At 33.9% G+C, this 21,424-nt stretch overlaps 1 protein-coding gene across 5 annotated transcripts in view; it reads left to right on the forward strand.

The window, feature by feature from the left end:
* The window catches only part of DNAAF11 (dynein axonemal assembly factor 11), a 100,577-nt gene that overhangs the window by 18,448 nt on the left and 60,705 nt on the right, over positions 1-21,424 (forward strand). For 4 of the 5 annotated variants that reach the window (XM_074265413.1, XM_074265403.1, XM_074265376.1 and 1 more), the window contains exons 2-4: positions 7,203-7,370; positions 11,461-11,538; positions 18,213-18,385. In XM_074265413.1, the coding sequence (XP_074121514.1) occupies positions 18,317-18,385 (69 nt within the window). In that variant the 5' untranslated portion in view covers positions 7,203-7,370; positions 11,461-11,538; positions 18,213-18,316. The remainder of the gene's footprint in view (positions 1-7,202; positions 7,371-11,460; positions 11,539-18,212; positions 18,386-21,424) is intronic. The other variant, XM_074265386.1, reaches the window with a different exon arrangement.

Here is a 21,424-nt window from a genome sequence, read left to right on the forward strand (position 1 = left end):
AATAAGTGAATTAAAGAAAACCTTTTTATTTCCTTGGGCTCCTGTCCAGAACTAAAAAAAAAAAAAAAAAAAAAAAAAGTTTCAGTCCAGTGTTTTCATCAGCATGGGAACACCCAATGTGTAAATTCCTTATTTGAAGCAGATTAGCACGTCAGGTGTAACTGTTAATTTTAGAGCTGCCAGAGGATGAGTTATATGCCCAGGGTTAGGCAGGTATTGTATATAAAAGGCAGAGTATATTCTAACTAACCCTAAAAGTGTCAAATAAGTGTTTCTCAGTATTGTAAAGATCCAAATCTGCCAGTGGGTCATAAATGGCAGTTTGAAATGAGAAAACAGAAAAAAAAATGACATAAGGACCGAAGACACAAGATATTAAAGGATTCTGAGAAGATGGCAGAGTAGGTCAGAAAATTCCCAGGGAGTGAACACTAACCTCCCCACTTAAAAGCCACTAGGTCTTGGGGGGGCACTTTTGAAATATGCTAAAACAAGTGTAGCTAGAATCCAGCCAACACCAAAGAACAGAAATTGAGTAATTCTCCTTTTCCTCTATACACCTTCATCTTTTGTCTTTTTTGTACCCTCAAGTGTCAATGGCCTTAATCCCTTAAGGGATTGAAATAATAACTTGAAAATAAGTCTCTTATAATAAGGCTGGATTGGCTTTCTCAATAGTACTCTCTGCTGAAAGGGCTAAATAAATGGGGAGAGTACCTCTAATATTCCATTTATTTTAATTTATTTAAATTTATTTAAATAAATCCAAGAAAGTAAGGAAGATTATGACAGGACAAATTTTAAGTGACTTTATTGGATCCATATGTGACCGGGGTCCTTGATATTTTAAATAAGAAAAAAAAATGAAATTCAATAGTTTTTTTTTTTTTAATGAAACCTTTTCTCAAATCTATTTTGTTTTGTCTCTGTTTTATCCATTAAGTAATCACCTCTATTACCACAATCCCATGAGGTCAAATTAACATTTGCTAGATATTTTGAGATCCTTGGCTAAATGGTCTCTCAGAAGTATTGATTGGGAAGAAGAGAATTGTGATAACTTGTGAAAGCCTTTCAAAGTTGTCTTTTTGGTGTTATTTAAATTGTTCAGTTCATGCAAGTCTTCTCAAGGTTTTCTGAAAACCTTTCCATCATTTCTTATGGCATAATAATATTCTTTTATAATCATATTGCATAGTTTGCTTAATAATTCCCCAATGGATGCATACTTCTTGGTTTCTACTTCTTCACTTCCTCTAAAAGAACTACTATAAATATTTTTTGTACATACAAGTCCTTTTTTTCTTTCTTTGATCTTTCTGGGGTGTATGCCTAACAGTGACAAGGTTTATTAACTTTTAGGAGATAATTTAAAATAGCTTTTAGAAGAAATTACCCTTCTGATAGAAAGGTGTTGAATTCAGGATACAACATGAGACACTTTTTTGGGGGGCATGTTTAATGAGGGAATTTGTTTTGCTTGATCTATATGTTTTACAATTTTATGATTATTGTAAAATATATTTTACAAGTACAAGAGTTTGGGTTTTTGTTTTTTGTTTCTGTTTTCCAATGGGAGGAGGTTTAGAAGGGAGGAAAAAAGATTTTTGTTACTTGAAAAAAATTAGGTTAAAATAATTTATGAAAACAATACTTCTTATAGAATGTACCTGATCTAAATTAGATGTAAAATTGTAAAATGTGTTCAGATTAAAACTGCAAAATAAAATGCTATCATTTTCCAATTTCATGAAGGTATTCAGGCATATTTCTTCTTGCAGAATCTGTTTTTAGAACTAATGTTTGCCATTACAGAGGAAGCTGTGTGGTGAAACAATTTTCTGAGGTGATGTAAAATAGTACACTACAGAAAGCTCTGGCTTAATATAGTACAGTTTAGAACCAGTGGGCAATTTCAAATTTTCAGAGTTCTACCTTGCTCTGTGATTTTCCATTTTCTTTTAATTTACTTTAATTATGTATTACTACTGCTGTTGTGTGGCCTTTTTCCTGCTGTGTTAAGTGAATGTTTAAAAATGTCTTACCTTTTGTCTTTGTGAAATCTGCAGATTTGTGCTCTTTTCTGGTTACCAGAGATTTTGTTTTCTCCAGTCTTCAACAATTACTGCTGCTCAACACCATTTACTTCTGTTTGTGAATGTGATAGGGAATTCACAAGAAACCTCATGAGACGCCTTATTCCACAAATTGATAGCTAATCAACCAGTTGTCAGGTTATTCAACTTAGTCTTGTTCTGACTACATCCTTTGAGTAAACTGGTCTATCTCAGAATTCTCATAAGAATATATGTCCAGAGAGAATAGCCCTAGAAAATTTTGATTAATCTTGAATCATTCCCAGGACTGAGAAGGCTGTTTATTTCTGAGAACTTTACTGTGGCACATTAATAAGAAAAAATTGTCAGTTATAAGTCAGCTACTGGGGAATCCTCCAGAATGCTTCAGATTCTCTGTATGATCAGTCTTAGAGCTGGACTAGTATTCCCTTGGAGCTTTTAGGAAGAGTGATACAAGAATAATCTTAATTATCCATATTATTCCTGGTAGATGAACTTCTATGTAGAAACCTTGATGATGAAGTGAGATGAGTTTTAGAATTTAAAACCTTATAAAGTTCCTTAGCCAAACAACATAAAATTGATTATGAGAAATTGCATCCAAATGCCTTCATCACTCATACTGCCTGTATGTGTGGAACATAAATATTTTCCAAAAATGCTGTGTCTTTTGTCCCTTGTCTTCTGCTTGCATTTTCATTTTCCCTTAGTCACCCATAACCTTCCTGTACTCTAGCATAACTAAGTATATGAAGGAGCTGCATTGGGTTGTCATGCAGAACAATAATTTTTAGTGTTTAGATCTGAAAGGCAGTGGGTTTTTTTTTGTTTTTTTTTTGTTTTTGTTTTTCAGTAGTCAAGGGGGTAGTAAAGATTGTAGATGGTTATTCAAATGCTGTATTATCCTTACATATCCTTTTCCCAAAATTTCTCCACCCTAAAATATTATGTTAAAGATCATCTAATCAAAATCATAGTTGGTCCAAATAGCTGGCGTTGATTAGTCAACATCTGCCCTTTTGTTACAGTATTGCTATTTCAACTCTAAGATATATTATTCTTTTTGTAGAGATAGAGAATAAGAGAATGGTACTTTTTATTTATCTTGTATAACTAAGAAATAATACATAGTTATCCCCAAAGCACTATTAAACCTTATTATCCTTTTCATTTGTTTCTGAAATATCTTATTTTAAGGTGATTTAACTATTTATTGATATTTATTGATTAACTATATATTGATAACTATTAATTTATCCACCTTCCTTCAGTGTTGGCTCTAAAGTGATAAGTAAAAATTTTGTTAAACTTGAGACATACCCCCTTTTTTTTCTTTATAAACTTGGAAAACATGGTGGTTTTTTTTTTAAATTATAGCTTTTTATATACAAAACATATGCGTGGGTAATTTTTCAGCATTGACCCTTGCAAAAACTTCTGTTTCAACTTTTCCCCTCCTTCCTTCCACCCCCTGGATGACAGGTAGTTCCCATACATGTTAAATATGTTAAAGTATAGAAAACATGGTGTTTTTATATTAATATAGCATCTTTAATTTCTGTCAGTTTATTTTTTCCATTGTTATAAATATTTATCTCAGCAATATCATTCATGTTCTGATTCTTGTCTTCATCTGTGAAAAGCCTTGTCTTGAGTTTCTCTGGGTCCTTTAAAAAAATAAAAAATACTGTGCAGCTAGATGGTACAGTGGATAGAGCACCAGGCCTGAAGTCAGGAGGACCTGAGTTCAAACGTGGCCTGAAACACCTAACACTTCCTAGCTGTGTGAACCTGGGCAAGTCACTTAACCCCAATTGCCTCAGCCAAAAAAAAAAAAAAAAAATCAAAAAACTAATCCAGACCTAAACCAAACCAATCAAATCACTTATTTCTATTTTCCTGGACCAGTGCCATTCTGGTTCTATATTTTAATGTAGTACAGTATGGCCAATCTCATCTTCATAGCCCTTTTAACCAGTTGAAAGTGTCATTCTACTGAAAATTGAGACAAGTGTCCCCAGTTTAATAAGATTTAGAGTACTGAAGACAATTCCTTTGCAGGAAGGTAAAGAAGTTCCTTAACATGCTTAATGTCTGCCATAAGAACCCACTAGTAAAAGTAAGCAAACTGGTGCAACCGCTTGGTCCAATTAGCTTTTCTTTTATTTGACATTTGGGAGTGCTACTTATGTTAGTGTTCCTAGTCTTCTATTGAATCATCACTATTGTTTCATACATCAGTAATGATGCATCTTCCTTGGAGCTTCCTCTATGCAAATCTGTCATTTTGATCCATCTATTAACTCCCAGGTCATTCTCTACCTTTGGCTCTCTGGTCTCCTTGTCCTCTCCTTACTTATCTTTATTCATATCATCTGCCTTTTCTATTCCTATTCATATGCTGCAAACTGCAGCTAGAGGAAATCAGTTTAACTGCACTCAGAACAAGTGGCTACAAATTTATCTTGTTCAATCTCAATGATATCTTCAGTGCTGCACACTAATACTTTTCCTGATCTACTCTGGCATAATTAACATCTTGCCACACCCAGACTTTCCAACTACCACCATCATTCAGTAACTTAATTAATCCTTTTCTGAGGATCACTCAATCCATATTTATCCTCCAATCAAGATTCTTATAGCTGATATATATCTTCTTCTCCTTCCATTTTCAGTGAATCTAGTGTCCATTCATAGTCTTTCTCTCCGTCCCAATTCCTGCTCTCCTTGTAGAGGAATTCAACATACTTGATGATATTCCTTCAAAATCTTAACTTCCCAGTTCCTCGATTCATTTCCCACAATCTATTTTTCTTATGCATCTCAGTTACATACTGATATGGTAATATACTTGGTCTTCCTCTAACCCAGGAGTATTCATTTCCATGTACATTAAATCTGAAATTATTTTATTGGATCATAATCTTCTATCATTCTATCTTTCCCTCTGCCTTGTGACCACTAAACTTGTTCATTATTTTTGATGTCGGGTTTCTACAGTCTTCAGTTCTTTCCAAGGCTGTCATTCCTCCACTGGCTACAATCCCCTCTCTTCCCCATTTAGAACACTTGGTGAACTGACTCAACTTTATACTATCTTTTATCCTGGAGTCTGTTGTCTTCTTATTCTGTACCAGATCTTACCTTGCTAAGCCCTATCCTTGAACTATTTTTACAGTCTTCTATCTTTATTCCTATTTATGTGTTAGTGAACAAAATTGTACTGATTAGATCCCTTCCAAATTTGTTATATAATCTCAACTGAGTCCTCATTGTAATAAAGGCAGTCCTTTATACCTCCTTAATTTATTCCCTATCTCACCCACCATAGCAGCTGTTCTAAAATTTTTCATCCCACCTCAAGCTCACATGGCTGAGGACCCTGCTTAATACTCAACTAGAAATAGAGACCATTTGTTAAGAGCTGTCTCATTTTCCATTACTCAGTGATCTTTACTCACTATTTCTCCCCATATCTATCTCACATGAATAAGTGACCCTTTTTGCCAAGGCGATCCCATCTCTATCCTTAACCCAATTCAGCCTCTCTGTAGTAGCTTGCCACCCTGCCTCTATCATCCCTGTTTTCTCACTAATTTTCATTTTCTCTGTGGCCTGCTTTCTCCTACTGCCTACGTACCGCTCTCTCTTCTCTCTCATCCACCTCTCCTACCTCTGTCCTGAAAAAACTTTCCCTTAATCTGACCATCTGTGCTAGCTCTCATTCTGTATGCCTCCTCTTTTTGTGGCTGGTCTCCTAGAGAAATCTGTCTACAATCAATGTCTCTACTTCTCCTCTCATTCTCTTCTAAACTTTCTGCAGTTTGGCTCCTGACCTCATCACTCAGCTGAAATACTTTCTCCAAAGTTACAGTGACTCCTTAAGTGCAAAATACAAGGGCTTTTCTCTCCCATCCTTGATTTGTTGGCAGCCTTTGACATGATCCATGATTCTCTTTTCCTGGATATTCTCATCTTTTGTTTTTCATGACTACTCTCTCCTGGCTCTTTTCCTCCCCGCTCCTTCCTGCTCAATCTTATGTCCTAGATCTTCCTCGAAGGCATATCCATTAAATGTGGAAGTCCTTTAAAGGTCTGTCTGCATCCTTTTTTTCTTGTTCCTTTATTCTGAATCCTTATGTCTCCCGACGTCTTCTCTAGCTCCCTTCAAGACTCATCTGAACTCTCAGTTTATGCAAGAGTCCTTTCCCATATCACCGTTCCCCAACCTCCACTTCTAATATCTTTCCCCTGAGATCACCTCCCATTTTCTCTGAATACATCTTTTATGTTCATAGTTGTCTTCATGTTGGCTCCATCATTAATATGTTAACTTCTTGAAGACAGGGCCTCTGTTTTTACCTTTCTCTGCATCCCTAGCACTTAGTGCCTCACATATGGAGCTTAAAAATTCTGGTTGATTGACTGATGGCTGGATTCATTGGGATTTTCTTAACCCTCATGCTTTTTGTCCTTTCTTCAAAGGCCTCTCTAACCTCATCCCTTCTCTCTTCCTTATAGACACCTTCTCCCTTTTCACCATATGTATTCTGCTCTCCAGTCACTTTAGTCTTCTTGCTATGCTTCCTACAAGTTGTTTCCTGATTCCATACTCCCACAAGTAGAACTTTCATTGTTGTCCCCAGGCTTCCTTCAAGTCTCAGCTCAAGTCTCACCTTCCACAGGAAGCCTTTCTTGAACCCCCAAAGTTCTGATGCTTTCCCTCTATTGATTATCTCTAAATTATCCTGAATATTTTATTTTTTTGTAAATCCAAACCAGATTGTGAGCTCCTTGAAATCAGGGACTGCCTTTTGCTTTTCTTTGCTTCTTTGGCCAGGCACATAGTAGGTAGATACTTAATAATTGACTGACTGATGATGATGGTATCATGTTCCCTTGCCCCACAGATGTTACACTGTCTAATAATAATTGTTGGGCATTTGGACCTTATTATTACAAACTTAAATCATAATACTGTTCTAGTGCATGTTTTTGAGAATTTTTTTAAGGGCAAAGAATTGATTTTCTAGATGAAGAGTAAACTATTCCTTTCATAAATCAGTAAACAGTAGGCTATTTTGAATGAAATATATATAATAATGACAAATTGTTTTTCAGTTACTGAAGATCTTATTAGGCGAAATGCAGAACATAACGACTCTGTAATCTTTTCCTTGGAGGAACTCTCCTTGCACCAACAAGAAATTGAAAGACTAGAAAATGTTGACAAATGGTGTCAGGATTTAAAAATTCTCTACCTTCAAAATAATCTCATTGCAAAAATTGGTAAGTTTTGGGTAATTTTCTCTCTTTTTTATTTAGCATTTTTGAATTAAAACTCTTTCTCAAAGGAAGCATCAATCTTTTATGTAGAACTAGAAAAGATAGCTCAAAGGACAAGCCAAGATAACTCTTTTATTCAGGGATTAATTGCTGAATTTATTATCTCCCTTCACCATCTATTAATCAGTTCAGCTATATGTCATATCTTTCATCAGAGAGTTTACAAAGGTAGAAAAATGAAGTGTATCTCATTTGGCAATTTGTAACCTTGAGCTTTTGCTGTGACTCCATGTGACTTAGCTAAAAAGTTTAGCAATTAAAAAGGATATGTCCCTAAGATTAGCCAAATGTTTGCTCCAGTCTTCCAGGCCAGGGGAACATGAAGGAACTGGAAGAGGTGAGGAAGATTGCTGGAAATGGTAGGAGTTCTTTGTCACAAAGTGCTGTATCATCATCATCATCATTATTATTATAGTGTTTATTGCCCAAATAAAGATGGACATGATGGGAAGAAATTATTACTTGAGTTGATTAGAAGCAGGAAATATTTATTAAGCAACTAAGATGAGCTATTTGTTTTTTAAAGCTCTAATCAGATGGATCATTATTCTCAAAGATTATGCCAGGATAGGTTCATCCTACTAAATAGAAGAAGTTTTGCATATGGTTTCTACAACAGACTTTATGATAAATATTAATACATACACACATACACCACAATGTGTATGTGTGTGCTATGTATATTCATTCCCATGCTATAATACACTATTTCTATACATATCTGTTTTCTGAGGACCAGTATTTCTAAGTTCAAAGAGTCTTATCACTAGGTTAGTCACTAGGTGAATTTATAAATTTAGTTTATCACAATTTAAGATTACTTATGCACAAAAGAGGATGAGTTTTTGTTAGTGAGGGAGTACCTTCACTAATAAAATAACAGATCCTTGAAGATGTCATATAAAATATATGTTAGGCACTCAAGGTTATATGAAGATAAATAAAACAGCTTACTTTTGTTTCATGAAGTTTATAATCCAGTCTAGTAGTTAAGCTAAGATAAATGGAATGCGAATTAGAATATGTATACCCAATAGATCAAATGTGCTATTAGAATATAAACGCAGTGAGAACAGATGAGGGAAGTCACTACCAGCTGGTGAGGTTGGGGAAGGCCTCAAGGAGAAAAAGTTTCATTGGGGTCACAAGTATTCATGTCCAAAGCAAGTCACACTGGTGAATGCCTGCAAAAGAGATGGTTGGTACTCTCATAGTGTATTAAGATAGATGTGTTAGATATATAGATATATACACAAATAATTACACAGAAAAGTCCATTATTAAATTATAGTTAGATATGAAATATTTTTTCAGTTCAGATGAAGAAACAAAGATTTCTATTGAGGTTGAGAACAAGAAAGGTTTGAAATGTCACCTTGCTACACGTTAGTAACGTTCTATTAATGTAAATATTGGCATATGAAAAAGATTTTTGGGATTTTGTAAAGTGTGGGGTACATATAGTGTGAAATTTTAAAATTTGAGTTTTCTATTGCTGTTATTTATGAATAATTTATAATTGTGGAAAACTTAGACTTTGCATTACTTTTTATTAGACACTGAAATGTTACACATTTCTTTAATTATTTCAAAGATCTTTAGTAAAAATTAGAAGTTCTAGCACACAGATGAATTAAGAAATATTGTTACATCAAATCACCAGCCTGTATGCATTGGGACATTGAAGTTTAGTACTAATTGTATAATTTTAAAATAGTTTCTCAGTTTCTTCATTTTCACAGCTGCTTCTTTTAAAACTAATAAATGGTAGTATACTATCCTAAGCCCTTCTAGAATTGTTGAAAAGTTTTAATTTTTACTTCCAAATATTTTTAACTATACAAGATTTTGTTACTTTTCTTTTGCATAATGGAACTCTTCTCTTAACCCTCTGGAATCTGGTTCTGTTCCCTCTATTCCAACGAAACTATACTTTTAGTGATCATTTATTTCAGTCCTAAATCCTGTAATGACTCAAGATGCAATGGATGACCAGGAAAGACACTGGCCCAGGACCACCCAGCATGGCAGGCCCTCATCAGATAAGGTGCTGGGCTCTGTGAGCAAAGTAGAACTGAATTAACTTAGAAGATACGTGAGATGTGCAAAATTAGAGAAGGCAGCCCAGATGTCCATATGGACTACTGGTGTCTGACCTGTGCCTTCCGAGCTCATGTGTCTGATCAGCCACAGTCGGACATACTGTAACTCGACTCTAACATAGTGATGTCATTTTGGTCCTCTTTGAAAACCAAGCATAGCAACCAACTAAATCCTATGATAAAGGCCTTTCTAATCACCAGAATAGAGTAGGGGTCTATTATCATTATATATTTTCTTTGACTATTCTATGGCATCAATGTGCTTCTTGGCTGCAGGATGCCACATTACTGTGGATTTACTTTTACACTAAGTCCCTATTTTGGACATTTTTCTTTGTTCTCAGCATTTTTCTCCATTGATCTCATTTAGTTCTCAAATTTAGCATTCACATCCATATTGTCAAATCCCATTTTTGTTTTACAGTCCTCATTTATCTCCTGAGTTCTTGAGATTTTTTTTTTTTAAATTTCCAACAGCCTGCTTGGAATTTCAGTTTACATGTTCCACAGAAACTCAACAATCCAATCCCTCATCTTGCTTCCCTTGCCTTTCTTGCCCTTCTTAAATTTCCTATTTCTGTTAATTTCTCCTGTTATTTAGGATTAAAATTTGAGTCATTTATGATTTCAGCTCCCCCCATATTCACTCAGTGATTTCATTCAATCCAATTCCTTCTCCCACCTCCCAATAATCTCTTTTATATGTTTTTATATGTTTCTATGTTTTCACTTTTAGAGCTTAAGTTGAGAACTTCATCACCTTGTAGTTTGTAGACGGATTAGAATTCCAGCTTTGTTATAGCCTGCTTGATCTTGAGCAAGCCATGTTCCTTCTTTGGGTTTCAGCTTCCTCATCCATAAAATGAAAGGATTAGACGTGATGACATCTAAGATCTCCTTCAGTTCTAAATCTTATATGAAAATAGCCCCTAGGTGGTCTCCCTCTGTCACCCCTAGATATATTGATTCATCTGTCTATCTTGGATTATCTCATATTCTTCAGAACCTTTCAGGATCACTGTTACCTACAGAGCAGATTCCAAACTCAGAGGAAGGTTCCTTAAAGAGACGAAGGGTCTTTGACTAATGGGACCACAGCTGAATTTGTTATTACATAGTCTATTTGAGATCCCATCATTTTAATTTAAAAGCTATAGAGTTTCTACCTCATATTAGAATTTTCAAATGTCAGTGAACATATATATTAGACTGTAGATTGTGCCTTTTTATAATAGCTCTCTGTAATAGATAACTACAACATATAAATTAAATATATTTATACTCATTTATTCATTCAATCATTGGCAAGCCAGACATAAACTCATATGCTTATTGGTTTTAGATGATTTTTGAACTGAGAAGCAGCGTAGTGGAAATATTGAACTTAGGCCCCAAATATCTCATTTCCTATCCTGACCCTCTCTCATTTACTAAGCCACTGATCTTGTTCTAGTGACATCACTTCTCTGTGTAGTTTTGTCATCATTTGTGAAGTATTTAATCTTTTTCTTTCACTAGCTGCTTGTAAGGAAAGCAATTGCTAAGTCATATGGCCCTATGTAAATGTTAACCATTATTAGAATTTAGAAGCTAGGTCTTTACATTTCTATAGCAAGTAATTCTTTTTATTGTTCAGGCCAAATGGAGTACAAATGTAAGGCACAATTTAAAAAACACCTTATCTTTTCACTAATTGATAAGTTCATTTTGCTTTTTATGTGCTAGTTTATAAAAATAATAATGTTGATCTTTTCTTAAATGAAAACAGTAATGTAACAACAAGGAATCATGACTGAGCCCCTATCTTCAATACTTCTTATGCTAGCTGCTCTGACTTCAGAGATTGTTTCATTTGGACTGTCTGTGTGAACCATTTGATCTGTACAAAATGTTTTATAATAAAAACTAATTTAATTATTGGCTTATTTCAGAAAATATTAACAGACTAAAGAAATTGCAGTATCTGAATTTAGCTTTGAACAACATTGAAAAAATTGAAAATTTGGAAGGTAAGACTTTTATCTCCAATGTTGAAAATAAATATTTTTAAAACTAAAAGAATAAAGGAATTTGGTTGCTAATAAATTTTTAGTTATTTTAACAACATATATTTCTTACTTGAAAGCATTATTTTTATCAGTTTTTCAGTCATAGAAGATTACTTATTATATACATCTAAGACTTGATGGAGTTTTTCTTGAGCTCCCAGATTTTTTAAGTTATTAGGGCTTCACTATTACTTGTAGGACAAACCCAAAGCGGGGCCTATATAATCTTTTTACAGTTTGGTAAAGCCCATGCACTCTTTTTAAGAGTATGTATTTAAATGCAGAAAATAAAATTTAAAAATTACCAAAGAAATTAATTGTATTGAGTTATATTGAAATATAGTTACCAAAGTATTAAAAAAGGCAATTAGTTGGTGCAGTTATATAGAGTGCTGGGGCTGGAATCACAAAGACAAAAGTTCAAATCCAAACTCACACTGTTGCTGAGTCTTACTGAGGACATTACTTAATTGCTATCTGCATCAGTTTCCTCAATTGTAAAATAGGGATAATAATAGTACCTACAACACTCTCAGTTGAAACGATCAAATGCAATAATATATGTAAGTGTTTAGCACAGTGCCTGGCACAGTAGACACAATATGAAGGACAGCTACTGTTATTTAAAAACTTGTACACACCAGGTTTAGAATTGTGATGAAACTATAGATGTAAGAAAGTAATTCAGCATAATTTAAACTTAAAGATAGAGGATTATTTTATGTGTGTGTTGAGGAGGAATAGTTTTGATCAAGAAATGATTTTATAGGATTATATATAGATTTAGAGCTGGAAGGAACCAAACTCCCCATTTTATAAATAAGGAAACCCAGGAAAGTTAAGGGACATGCCTGAGATCCAATAGAAGGTATCTTCCTTCCCAGTACAGATCAGAAAATGTTTGGTGACTTATCACTTTACTTTCATGGAGCCCAAAGAGGTTGAGACTTACCCACCATCATACAGTCAGTGTATCAGATGTGGACTGGCTCCATAAAGTCTTTTCATCTCAGTTTAGTTTTCAACATGTCATACTTCCTCTCAATATTGATATACTTCCCTTTTTGTAATTATATTTCACATTATATATATGTATATTTATGTACATATATATTTCATATTACATTGATTACATTTAATAGTTCTATAAAGTGAGGAGATTGAATCTTAGAGATGACTTTGCCCTAGCACACAGGGATAGAAAATAATGGGGCTGAACTTGAATTCTGGACTTTTGATTCTTAAATTTACTGTTCCTCCTGTTATACCATGTTGTTTCTTTAAACACATTTCTTTAAAAAATTGTGGTATAGAACTGTTTTTAATAAGTTGAATAATGTTTTAAGCATATTATGATATTCTCACCAGCTTCACTTATTTGATGATTATCATCATCATCATTATCTTCCTCCTCATTAATAAGGAATAAAAATGTATTTATCATGCTCTGGGTACACAGCATTCTTGTATGTGCATGTTAGTTTCCATATCTAGAATAATCACCTACAGAAGACAGCATGATATACTTGGTAGAATTCCGGAATGGAATCAGGAGGCATTCATCTCCAGCCTCAGACCCTAACTATGTGGCCTTTGGGCACATCGCTTAACTTGTCTCAGAATCCTTACTAGTCAAACAAGGCTAATAATTACTCCTATTCCATGGTATTATTATGAGGAATATGAGCTAATACAAGTAAAATGCAATTAATCTTAGAGCATCACACAACTATGAGCTATTATTATTACTTTTAATAATGTATTTACAATTCCATACAAACTCCATTTGTGTTGATAAAATAATTCAAGAGGAATATGATACTAGAGACTTAAATCATAAATTTCTTAAAAATGGCCATCTAGAAGACCAGAACTCCCCTTTTCATGATGCTTTCATTGCTTTATCTCCACCTTTCCAATTTGAAGAATCTCAATTCTCTACTCTGTACTTTTCCCTGAAGCCTATACAAGGTGGGGACTTTGGCGGAAATGTGTATAGTATAGCAACTAGTATGTTATAGTTGGTATTTTTAATTGGTAAATAGTTGATCATTTTCTGTTATAATGTGTATGTAAATTATATTGTCCTTTATGAGATTATAAATTCAATTAAAACAGAGCCTATTGATATATTAGTAAAATGTGATTTATCCAGCTTTATCATGGAATGGAGTCTATGACTTTGGGCAAATCACTTCACTTTTGAATTTTAGTTTCTTCAGGAAATGTAAAATGGCTAAAATAATGATGTTGTGAATAAGACATTAAATGTTTACAAAGTATACCATAAATCTGAGATACTTTTGTTAGTGCTTTTTAAATGGATTTATGATTCCTTGATGTGTATTCTCTCTTCATTGATACAGATATCCTTATGTCTATACCTTATCCTGTGTAACTTCTGTCAATGTCATTCTGTAACTCCTCCATAGAGGATATACTTGATATACTTGATGGCTAGGGGCCTTCGTCTGATTCTCTTAGCATTTTTAAAATGCCCATACACTATTTGGGCTTGTTATGTGTTTATTCCTGACAAGTTCCAGATCATACATGACTTGCATCAATGCTTTATTCCACCTTCTACATATAGGAAATTGTTGGTAACATGTTGTAGCCTACTGACATTCATATTACATCTTTTAATTACTTTTTTATCATTTTCTATTTTTCTCCAAGGTCATGTTTTTAAAAATGATTTTCTAGCTATATGGCATCACTAAGAGAATTTTGGTATTAAAAAGATGTTTTGGGGGGATTTTTTTGTTTTTGGTGGCAGTGAGCAATTGGAATCATTGAAATTACTGCATAATTTTTCCAATGCAATACTGTTCCACCTCTCTCTCCAGTTCAATTATGGACTCTCTTCACTATCTATCTACATTGTTTGACTACCATAAGGATATTGATTAAGAAATCTGACAAAATGACCATGGTCTATGTTATAAACTGAGCAATATGTGTTTTTATTGATTTTGATTATCTCTTATGGATATAGTACCTAGATAAATCACTTTATTATTGCTGCAGATTTTACTGAAAATCTTTAGAGTATTCTTGTTTGCCCCTTAGTTTGCCATTTTAAAATTTATCTTTAATTTTCACTATTTGGCTTCTAGGTGGCTGGGGCTTTTCTAAGTTATTAGTCTATTACAATAATGAAAAATAATTATGATTTCTATTATTTCCCTGACAATGCCAGCTGGTAGAGTCAAGATCCAAGAAGCTGCCAATGGGCAAGCACATTGGGTTGTGTCCCTAAAGTGAAATTTCATAGGATCAAATGTAAAAATCTACAGTTGGAGTCAAATAATCAACTGCAAAAGAAGTATGAAGCAGTTTGGTTAGAAAGAAATTTGAGAAAAACTTGGAGTTTTGGTACGCTGAAAGTCTAACTTGAGCCAGGAATTTTGATTTTTTATGAAATTTAAAAGTTTTTTTGTTAGAATAAAAGCAGTGCAGCCAGAATTAAGATGTTGAATGATAATATTTTTATTAAAATCTCTGATAAAATAATGTCTAAGATATTTATAGAAAATTGATAAAATAGAAGATGAAGTGCCCCTTTCTAATGAATCAACAAGGACAGTTTTCAAAAGAAACAATCATATCTTAAAATGAACTATATTACAAATAATAGAAGTAAATGCAGTGACTTTATTTCATACATATCACATTGGCAAAAATGATAAAAGAGGGAAAGAAACAATATGAGCAGGGCTGTGAGACAATGGGCATACTAATCAATTGTTGGTGAAACTATAACTTCTGTTATACATTTTAGAATTTCTTGAGAAAGTTAGCGAACTATATCTATGCTTTGAATTATCAGACCTGCTATTGGATTTATACCTCAAGGAGATCAATGGAATATTTCCACATATATCAGTGTTTTTAATAGTGCTTTTTTAGAGCAAGAAAAAAATGCAGAAAAATGAACAAACTGGCGACAAAGTGGATTCTCACTGAACAAACTGTGGTCTGTGAGAGTAAGAGGATATATATATACACACATGTGTGTGTATGTGAATATATATATATATATATATATATATATATACGTATATATATACATATAAATATATATATACATGTATAAATATGTGTGTGTATTCATTTTAACATTTTATTGATGCATTTTGTTGTTACACCAAAGACATTTCCCAAATAATCCTCTCATCCCTGTCCCAATATAAAATCCATTATATAATAAGAAAAAGCAGGTAAATAAAAACAGTAGACACAGTAGGTATGGTAAATAAAAGCAGTAGAGCCTGAGGCAGCTAGGTGGTACAGTGGATAGAGCACCAGCCCTGAATTCAGGAGGACCTGAGTTCAAATCTAGTTGCAGACACTTAACACTTCCTAGCTCTGTGAATCCCTGTGCAAATCACTAAACCCTCAATTGCCTCAGGAAAACAAAACAAAACAAAAAAAAAAAAAATGGACCCTTAGCTATATCTGGAAGGCTAGCAACTTCCCACATCTATAATTCACTACTTCCCTACTTTGAAGAAGGCTGTTTCATAATGATGAAATGAATTAAGTTCCCTGAAACAGACATTGGTTATTATATTTAATGTGAATTACAAAATCTCTTAATGTTTTCATTTATATTTGTATTGTCATTCACATCGTTTTACTTTTTTTGCCTCAATAAACAAATGTATTAAGCATCTATTGTAGGCCAGGAATTGTGCTACATTCCCATTTCTCTAAATTATTCATATTTGATATTTTTTTTTCCTGACCTCCAGATGTGAATCTCCAAGTTCTGGATATCCCATTGGCATCACATAGGCAATCTCCACAAAACTGAACTGAACTTTCTTCCTTATCCTACTCTTCCTTCCACATTTTTTTTTTTTTTTGGCTGAGACAATTGGGGTTAAGTGACTTGCCCAGGTCACACAGTTAGGAAGCATTAAGTGTGTGAGGCCATATTTGAATTCAGGTCTCCTCCTGACTTCAAGGCTGGTGCTCTATCCACTGAGCCACCTAGCTGCCTCCTTCCTTATTTCTTATGTGTGGGGTAGCAGTGTTCACCCTTTCTCTCATGTTTGTAAACGCAAGGTTCTTTTAGACCCCCTTTTCCCTTCACTTTTTTTTAATAGTCAGTTTCAGAATTGAGTCATTTGCATGTGTTCTATCTATCCCTTGTCTGGATTCCCACTGACAAGATTATCATACTTATGATTTTTATTTCCAGTTTGCACTATTGTAGTAGCCATTTAACAGATCTTTCCATTTATCTGTTATGATTTTGCTAGAATAGTTTTTCTTACTCACAGCTCTGGAAAAAAAAAGTTTTCTGTAGCTCTTTGTTGCAAAATCACAGCCTGTGCTCCAAAGGAATCATTACTATTTGCAACCAAGTGAGAATTCATGTTCTTTTACCTGGCATTTAAGACCCTTGGCAGTCTCACACCAATCCTTTTCAACATTATCTACTAGTAATCCTCTCCATGTTGTCTGTATTCCAGTCAAAGGGGACTGTTCTCTTTCCTCTGAACATGGATGACATTCTTCTGTCTTTGTTTAGAATGTTCCTTTGACCTGGAGTGTGCCTCCACTTCTACTGAATTCCTTCTCATTCTTTAAACTCATCCCAAATGTCTTCTCTTCCATGAACCTCCCCTTCAGTCTTCTCACTTCCTATTAGGATCTCACAGAGATTTGTTTCCCAACTCTCTATAATTTTGTGATAATATTATAAAGGAACCTGAAGGGAGGAGCCTTAGATCAATTTGATGAATTCCTTAATTAGTTCAATGAAATAATAGAAAATGACCCTTTGTTTGAAAGTATCTGAAGGTATTTCAGTGAAGGAACTTTGTTCTAGTTGTTGGTGTTGGTGTTCAGTAATTTTCGATAGTATTTGACTCTTTGTGACCCTATTTGGGGTTTTCTTGGCAAAGATAATGGAAAAGTTTGCATTTCCTCCTCAAAGTCATTTTATGGAAGAGGAGACTGAAACAAATAGAGGTAAGTGACTTGCACACAGTAAGTTTCTGAGGCTGGTTTGAATGCAGCTACAAGTGTGCTATCCACTGCACCATCTAGCTTTCCCCTACCTTGTTCTAAGGACCTAAATCCCTTTGATTGTCTCCCAGTTAATAGGGCTGTTGGAGGGCTATCGCCTAATACTGATATTGTACCTGAAGTGTTTGTATAGGAATTAGGGACATTATTTCCTACATTTGGGAGAAGCTATATGCCACAAGTGCTTAAAACTTATTCTGGAGATTTCCTTGGAGTTAATCACTCTTAGATCGTTGTGCACACAAAAGACCCTAACATTTTATTAAAGAAATGAATGACTTTTCACCTCTTGTCCCTCACAAATCACTTTGTTATGCAACTCTAATACATTTATCATATGTTATGATGTATTATAGTTATCTGTGTGTTTTGTCCTCCTAGTTTATGAGTTCCTTGATATCAAGCATTACAACTTCTTTATTTCCTCAATTCATATAATGGCCTGCTCAAATGAGATGCTCAAATATACTTAGAAAATTAACCAGTAGTTAAGCAGTGATTTATAAATGTTATTGCTATTTTTGATATTATGCATAAGTACATGAATTCTTTCCTTACCATTTGGTATTGTTTTACCATTTTCCCCTCTACAGGGTGTGAAGGATTAGAAAAACTTGATCTGACAGTAAATTTTGTTGGAGAATTGAGCAGCATTAAAATTCTTCGATATAATATAAATCTTAAAGAAATTTTTCTTATGGGTAATCCGTGTGCAGACTTTGAAGGATACCGAGAGTTTGTGGTTGCTACTCTTCCACAACTGCAAGTATGAATATTTTAATGGTTCCAAATACTTCAGTACATTGTCCTAAACTGAGCTCATTATCTTTCTCTCCAGACATTCCTATCTTCCAAACATTGCTAAGGCTTTCTAGAACAGAACCATCCTTAGTCCCCAAACTCACAATATACGTGTCTCACCCCACATATCCAATCTGTGGCTAAGGCCTATCAATTTTACCTCTGTCACATTTCTCTTCTTCTCTCCTTGGACACTGTCACCAACCTGATGCAGGTTTTCATCACCTCACCCCCGAACTATTGGAGTAGACTGCTGATACATCTGCCTGTTCACTCAAGTCTAGATTTTTTTCCCTCTAAGTGATTTAGCTAAAACACAGATTTAACAATGTCACCCCTTCCTCTACTTAATCCCTTCACTCCCCCTCACCCCACATACTCTTTGATCTACTACCACCAGCAATCTGGTTGTTCTATGACAAGACACTCTTACCTTCTAACTCTGGGTATTTTCTCTGGCTGGCCTCTACACCTGGAATGCTTTCCTTCATATCTACTGCTGCCTTTCCTGGCTTCATTTAAGCCCCAGTCAAAATCCCGTCTTCTACAGAAAGCCTTTCTCAATCTCTCTTAATTCTAGTGTCCCCATTGTTATTTCCTATTTATATAGTTTGTCCATATTTGTTTGCTTGTTGTTTTCCCTTTAGTTTCTGAAATCCTTGAGGACAGGTATTTTCCTTTGCTTTATTATTTTTTTTAGTAGTCCCAGGATTTAAGCATTTTGCCTTGCAAATAATAGGTGTTTAATAATAATTGAACTGACAACATGAAAATTCTAAAATTTAAAAATTAGAGTAATGCTAAATTTGGTCAATTTTGTCAGCAGATCTCTGCATAGGTGGATCATATAGATAACAGAAATTTTTTACGTTTAACGTTTGAAACTTTTTTGTATTTTGATAATCTTTATAGATACCATTCTAAAGGAAATAAATGTTTCTTTGCCTTATTAAATAAAATATAATAAGTGAAATTTGGTCTTTTCTTAAGGAAATAGCATATAATATCTGTAAATTATTATATTATATTACTTTGAGAGATTATTGAAGATTTCAAGGTTTTTTAATTTGCATACTAAGTGGCCCCAGATTTATAAATTTGTAGATATTGTTGTTTGTCCTTTTTGCTTGAAGATCAAAATAACATTACATTGTCAGGGTCAATGTACAATATATCTGGCTGTGGTTGATCTTTCCAATACTAACTTGAAAGGTTCGACTACAGGTTGGACACAAACAGTCTGTATGACCATTTGGGAGGGAGATAACTCTAAATGCATTTGTAGGTAAAATCACACCGTGTTCTTCAGTAATAATTCTGTTTTTATGAATATTTCTTTAGAGTGGGCTTCTTTTTTCAACAGTATTTTATTTTTCCAATTACATGTAAAGAGAGTTTTCAATATTCATTTTTGTAAAACATTATATTCTAATTTTTTCTTCTTGCCTCTCTCCTCCCCAAGAGAAAAAGTACTCTGATAATAGGTTAAATAAATGCAATTATTTTAAACATATTTCCATATTTAATTTATTTTTAATATTCACTTTTTTACAATTCTGAGTTCTAAATTTTCTCTCTTCTTTCCATCCAACATTCATTGAAAAGGCAAATGGTATGAGATCAGTTATACAGTCAAGTCATGCAAAACATATATATATATATTAGTCACTTTGCAAAAACAAATGAAGCAAGAAAAATAAAGTGAAAAAAGAATGCTTCATTCTGCACTCTTGAGTCCATCAGTTCTCTCTCTGGAAGTGATTAGCATCTTGCATCATGGGGCATTTGAAATTGCCTTGGATCATTGTCTTAGATCAAATCATTCACAATTGATCATCCATATGATATTGCTGTTACTGTGCATAATGTTGTTCTGATTCTGCTCAATTTTAATTTGACTTTATATTAAATCTTCCCAGGTTTTTCTGAAATCCTCCTGCTTATTATTTCTTAGATAGTATTTCATCACAATCATATGCCAACAACTTTTTCATCCATTGCCCATTTGATAGTTGCCCCTTCAATTTCCAATTCCTAGCTACCACAAAAAAGCTGCTATAAATATATTCATATATTTAAGTCTTCTGTCCTTTTCTTTAAACTTTTTGAGATACAGATATAGTAGTGGAATTGCTGGATCAAAGGATATGAAGTTTTATAACTCTTAGGTTATATTTCCAAATTCTTCTCCAAAATGGTTGAATCAGTTCACAATTCCACCAACAGTGTGTTGATATCTTTATTTTTTCACATCCCTTCCATCATTTATCATTTTCCATTTTTGTCATGTTACCTAATATCTCAGAGTTGTTTTAATGTATATTTCTCTAATCACTAGTGATTTAGAGTAAGTTTTCCTGTGGCTTTTGAAAGCTTTGATTAGAGTAGGTTTCTTGGTACAACTATTTTTGTTTTTGTTATGAGCCATAACAATGTTGATTTTTCATTTAATATTTTAAGTATAATTGGTATCTTCCCTTTCTTGGCTTCATTTTGAAAGTAATTTCCCATGATAGCCTCAAGCTGGAGAGCATGTTCAGGCCATTAGGGAAATAATGTTTCCTTAGTTTCTCTGGAAATCATCCCTCATTCAGACTAGAAACTATAACTAGTGCAGGTTGATTGAGGCTTGTATTCCCTCAGGGGATTAGCAATCAACAGGTCTCCTTTAAGAGACAAGGTGCCAGTTTTTTAGCATGGAAGTTTTGGAGAACATGAAATACATAAAATTAAACTTCTGGGTATGAATTTTTTTCTAATCTATATCATATCTTACTGAGACCCAGCAAGCCTGACCTGGTTCTAGCTTTGCCATAGCCTCTTCTTGCCATTGTTTCTGACTAAATATATTTCTATTAATTAGCTTGAGACTTTAAAGATTCTTTAGGATCTGAATGTCTTTTAACTGACTCAGTATTCACAACTATTCATTAATATAAGAAAATCATAAAATTATTGAATACCAGCATTGAAAGGAACCTCAAAGACCATCTAGTCAATGAAA

The sequence above is a fragment of the Sminthopsis crassicaudata genome, chromosome 1 (genome assembly GCF_048593235.1).
Source record: "Sminthopsis crassicaudata isolate SCR6 chromosome 1, ASM4859323v1, whole genome shotgun sequence".
NCBI lineage: Eukaryota > Metazoa > Chordata > Mammalia > Dasyuromorphia > Dasyuridae > Sminthopsis > Sminthopsis crassicaudata.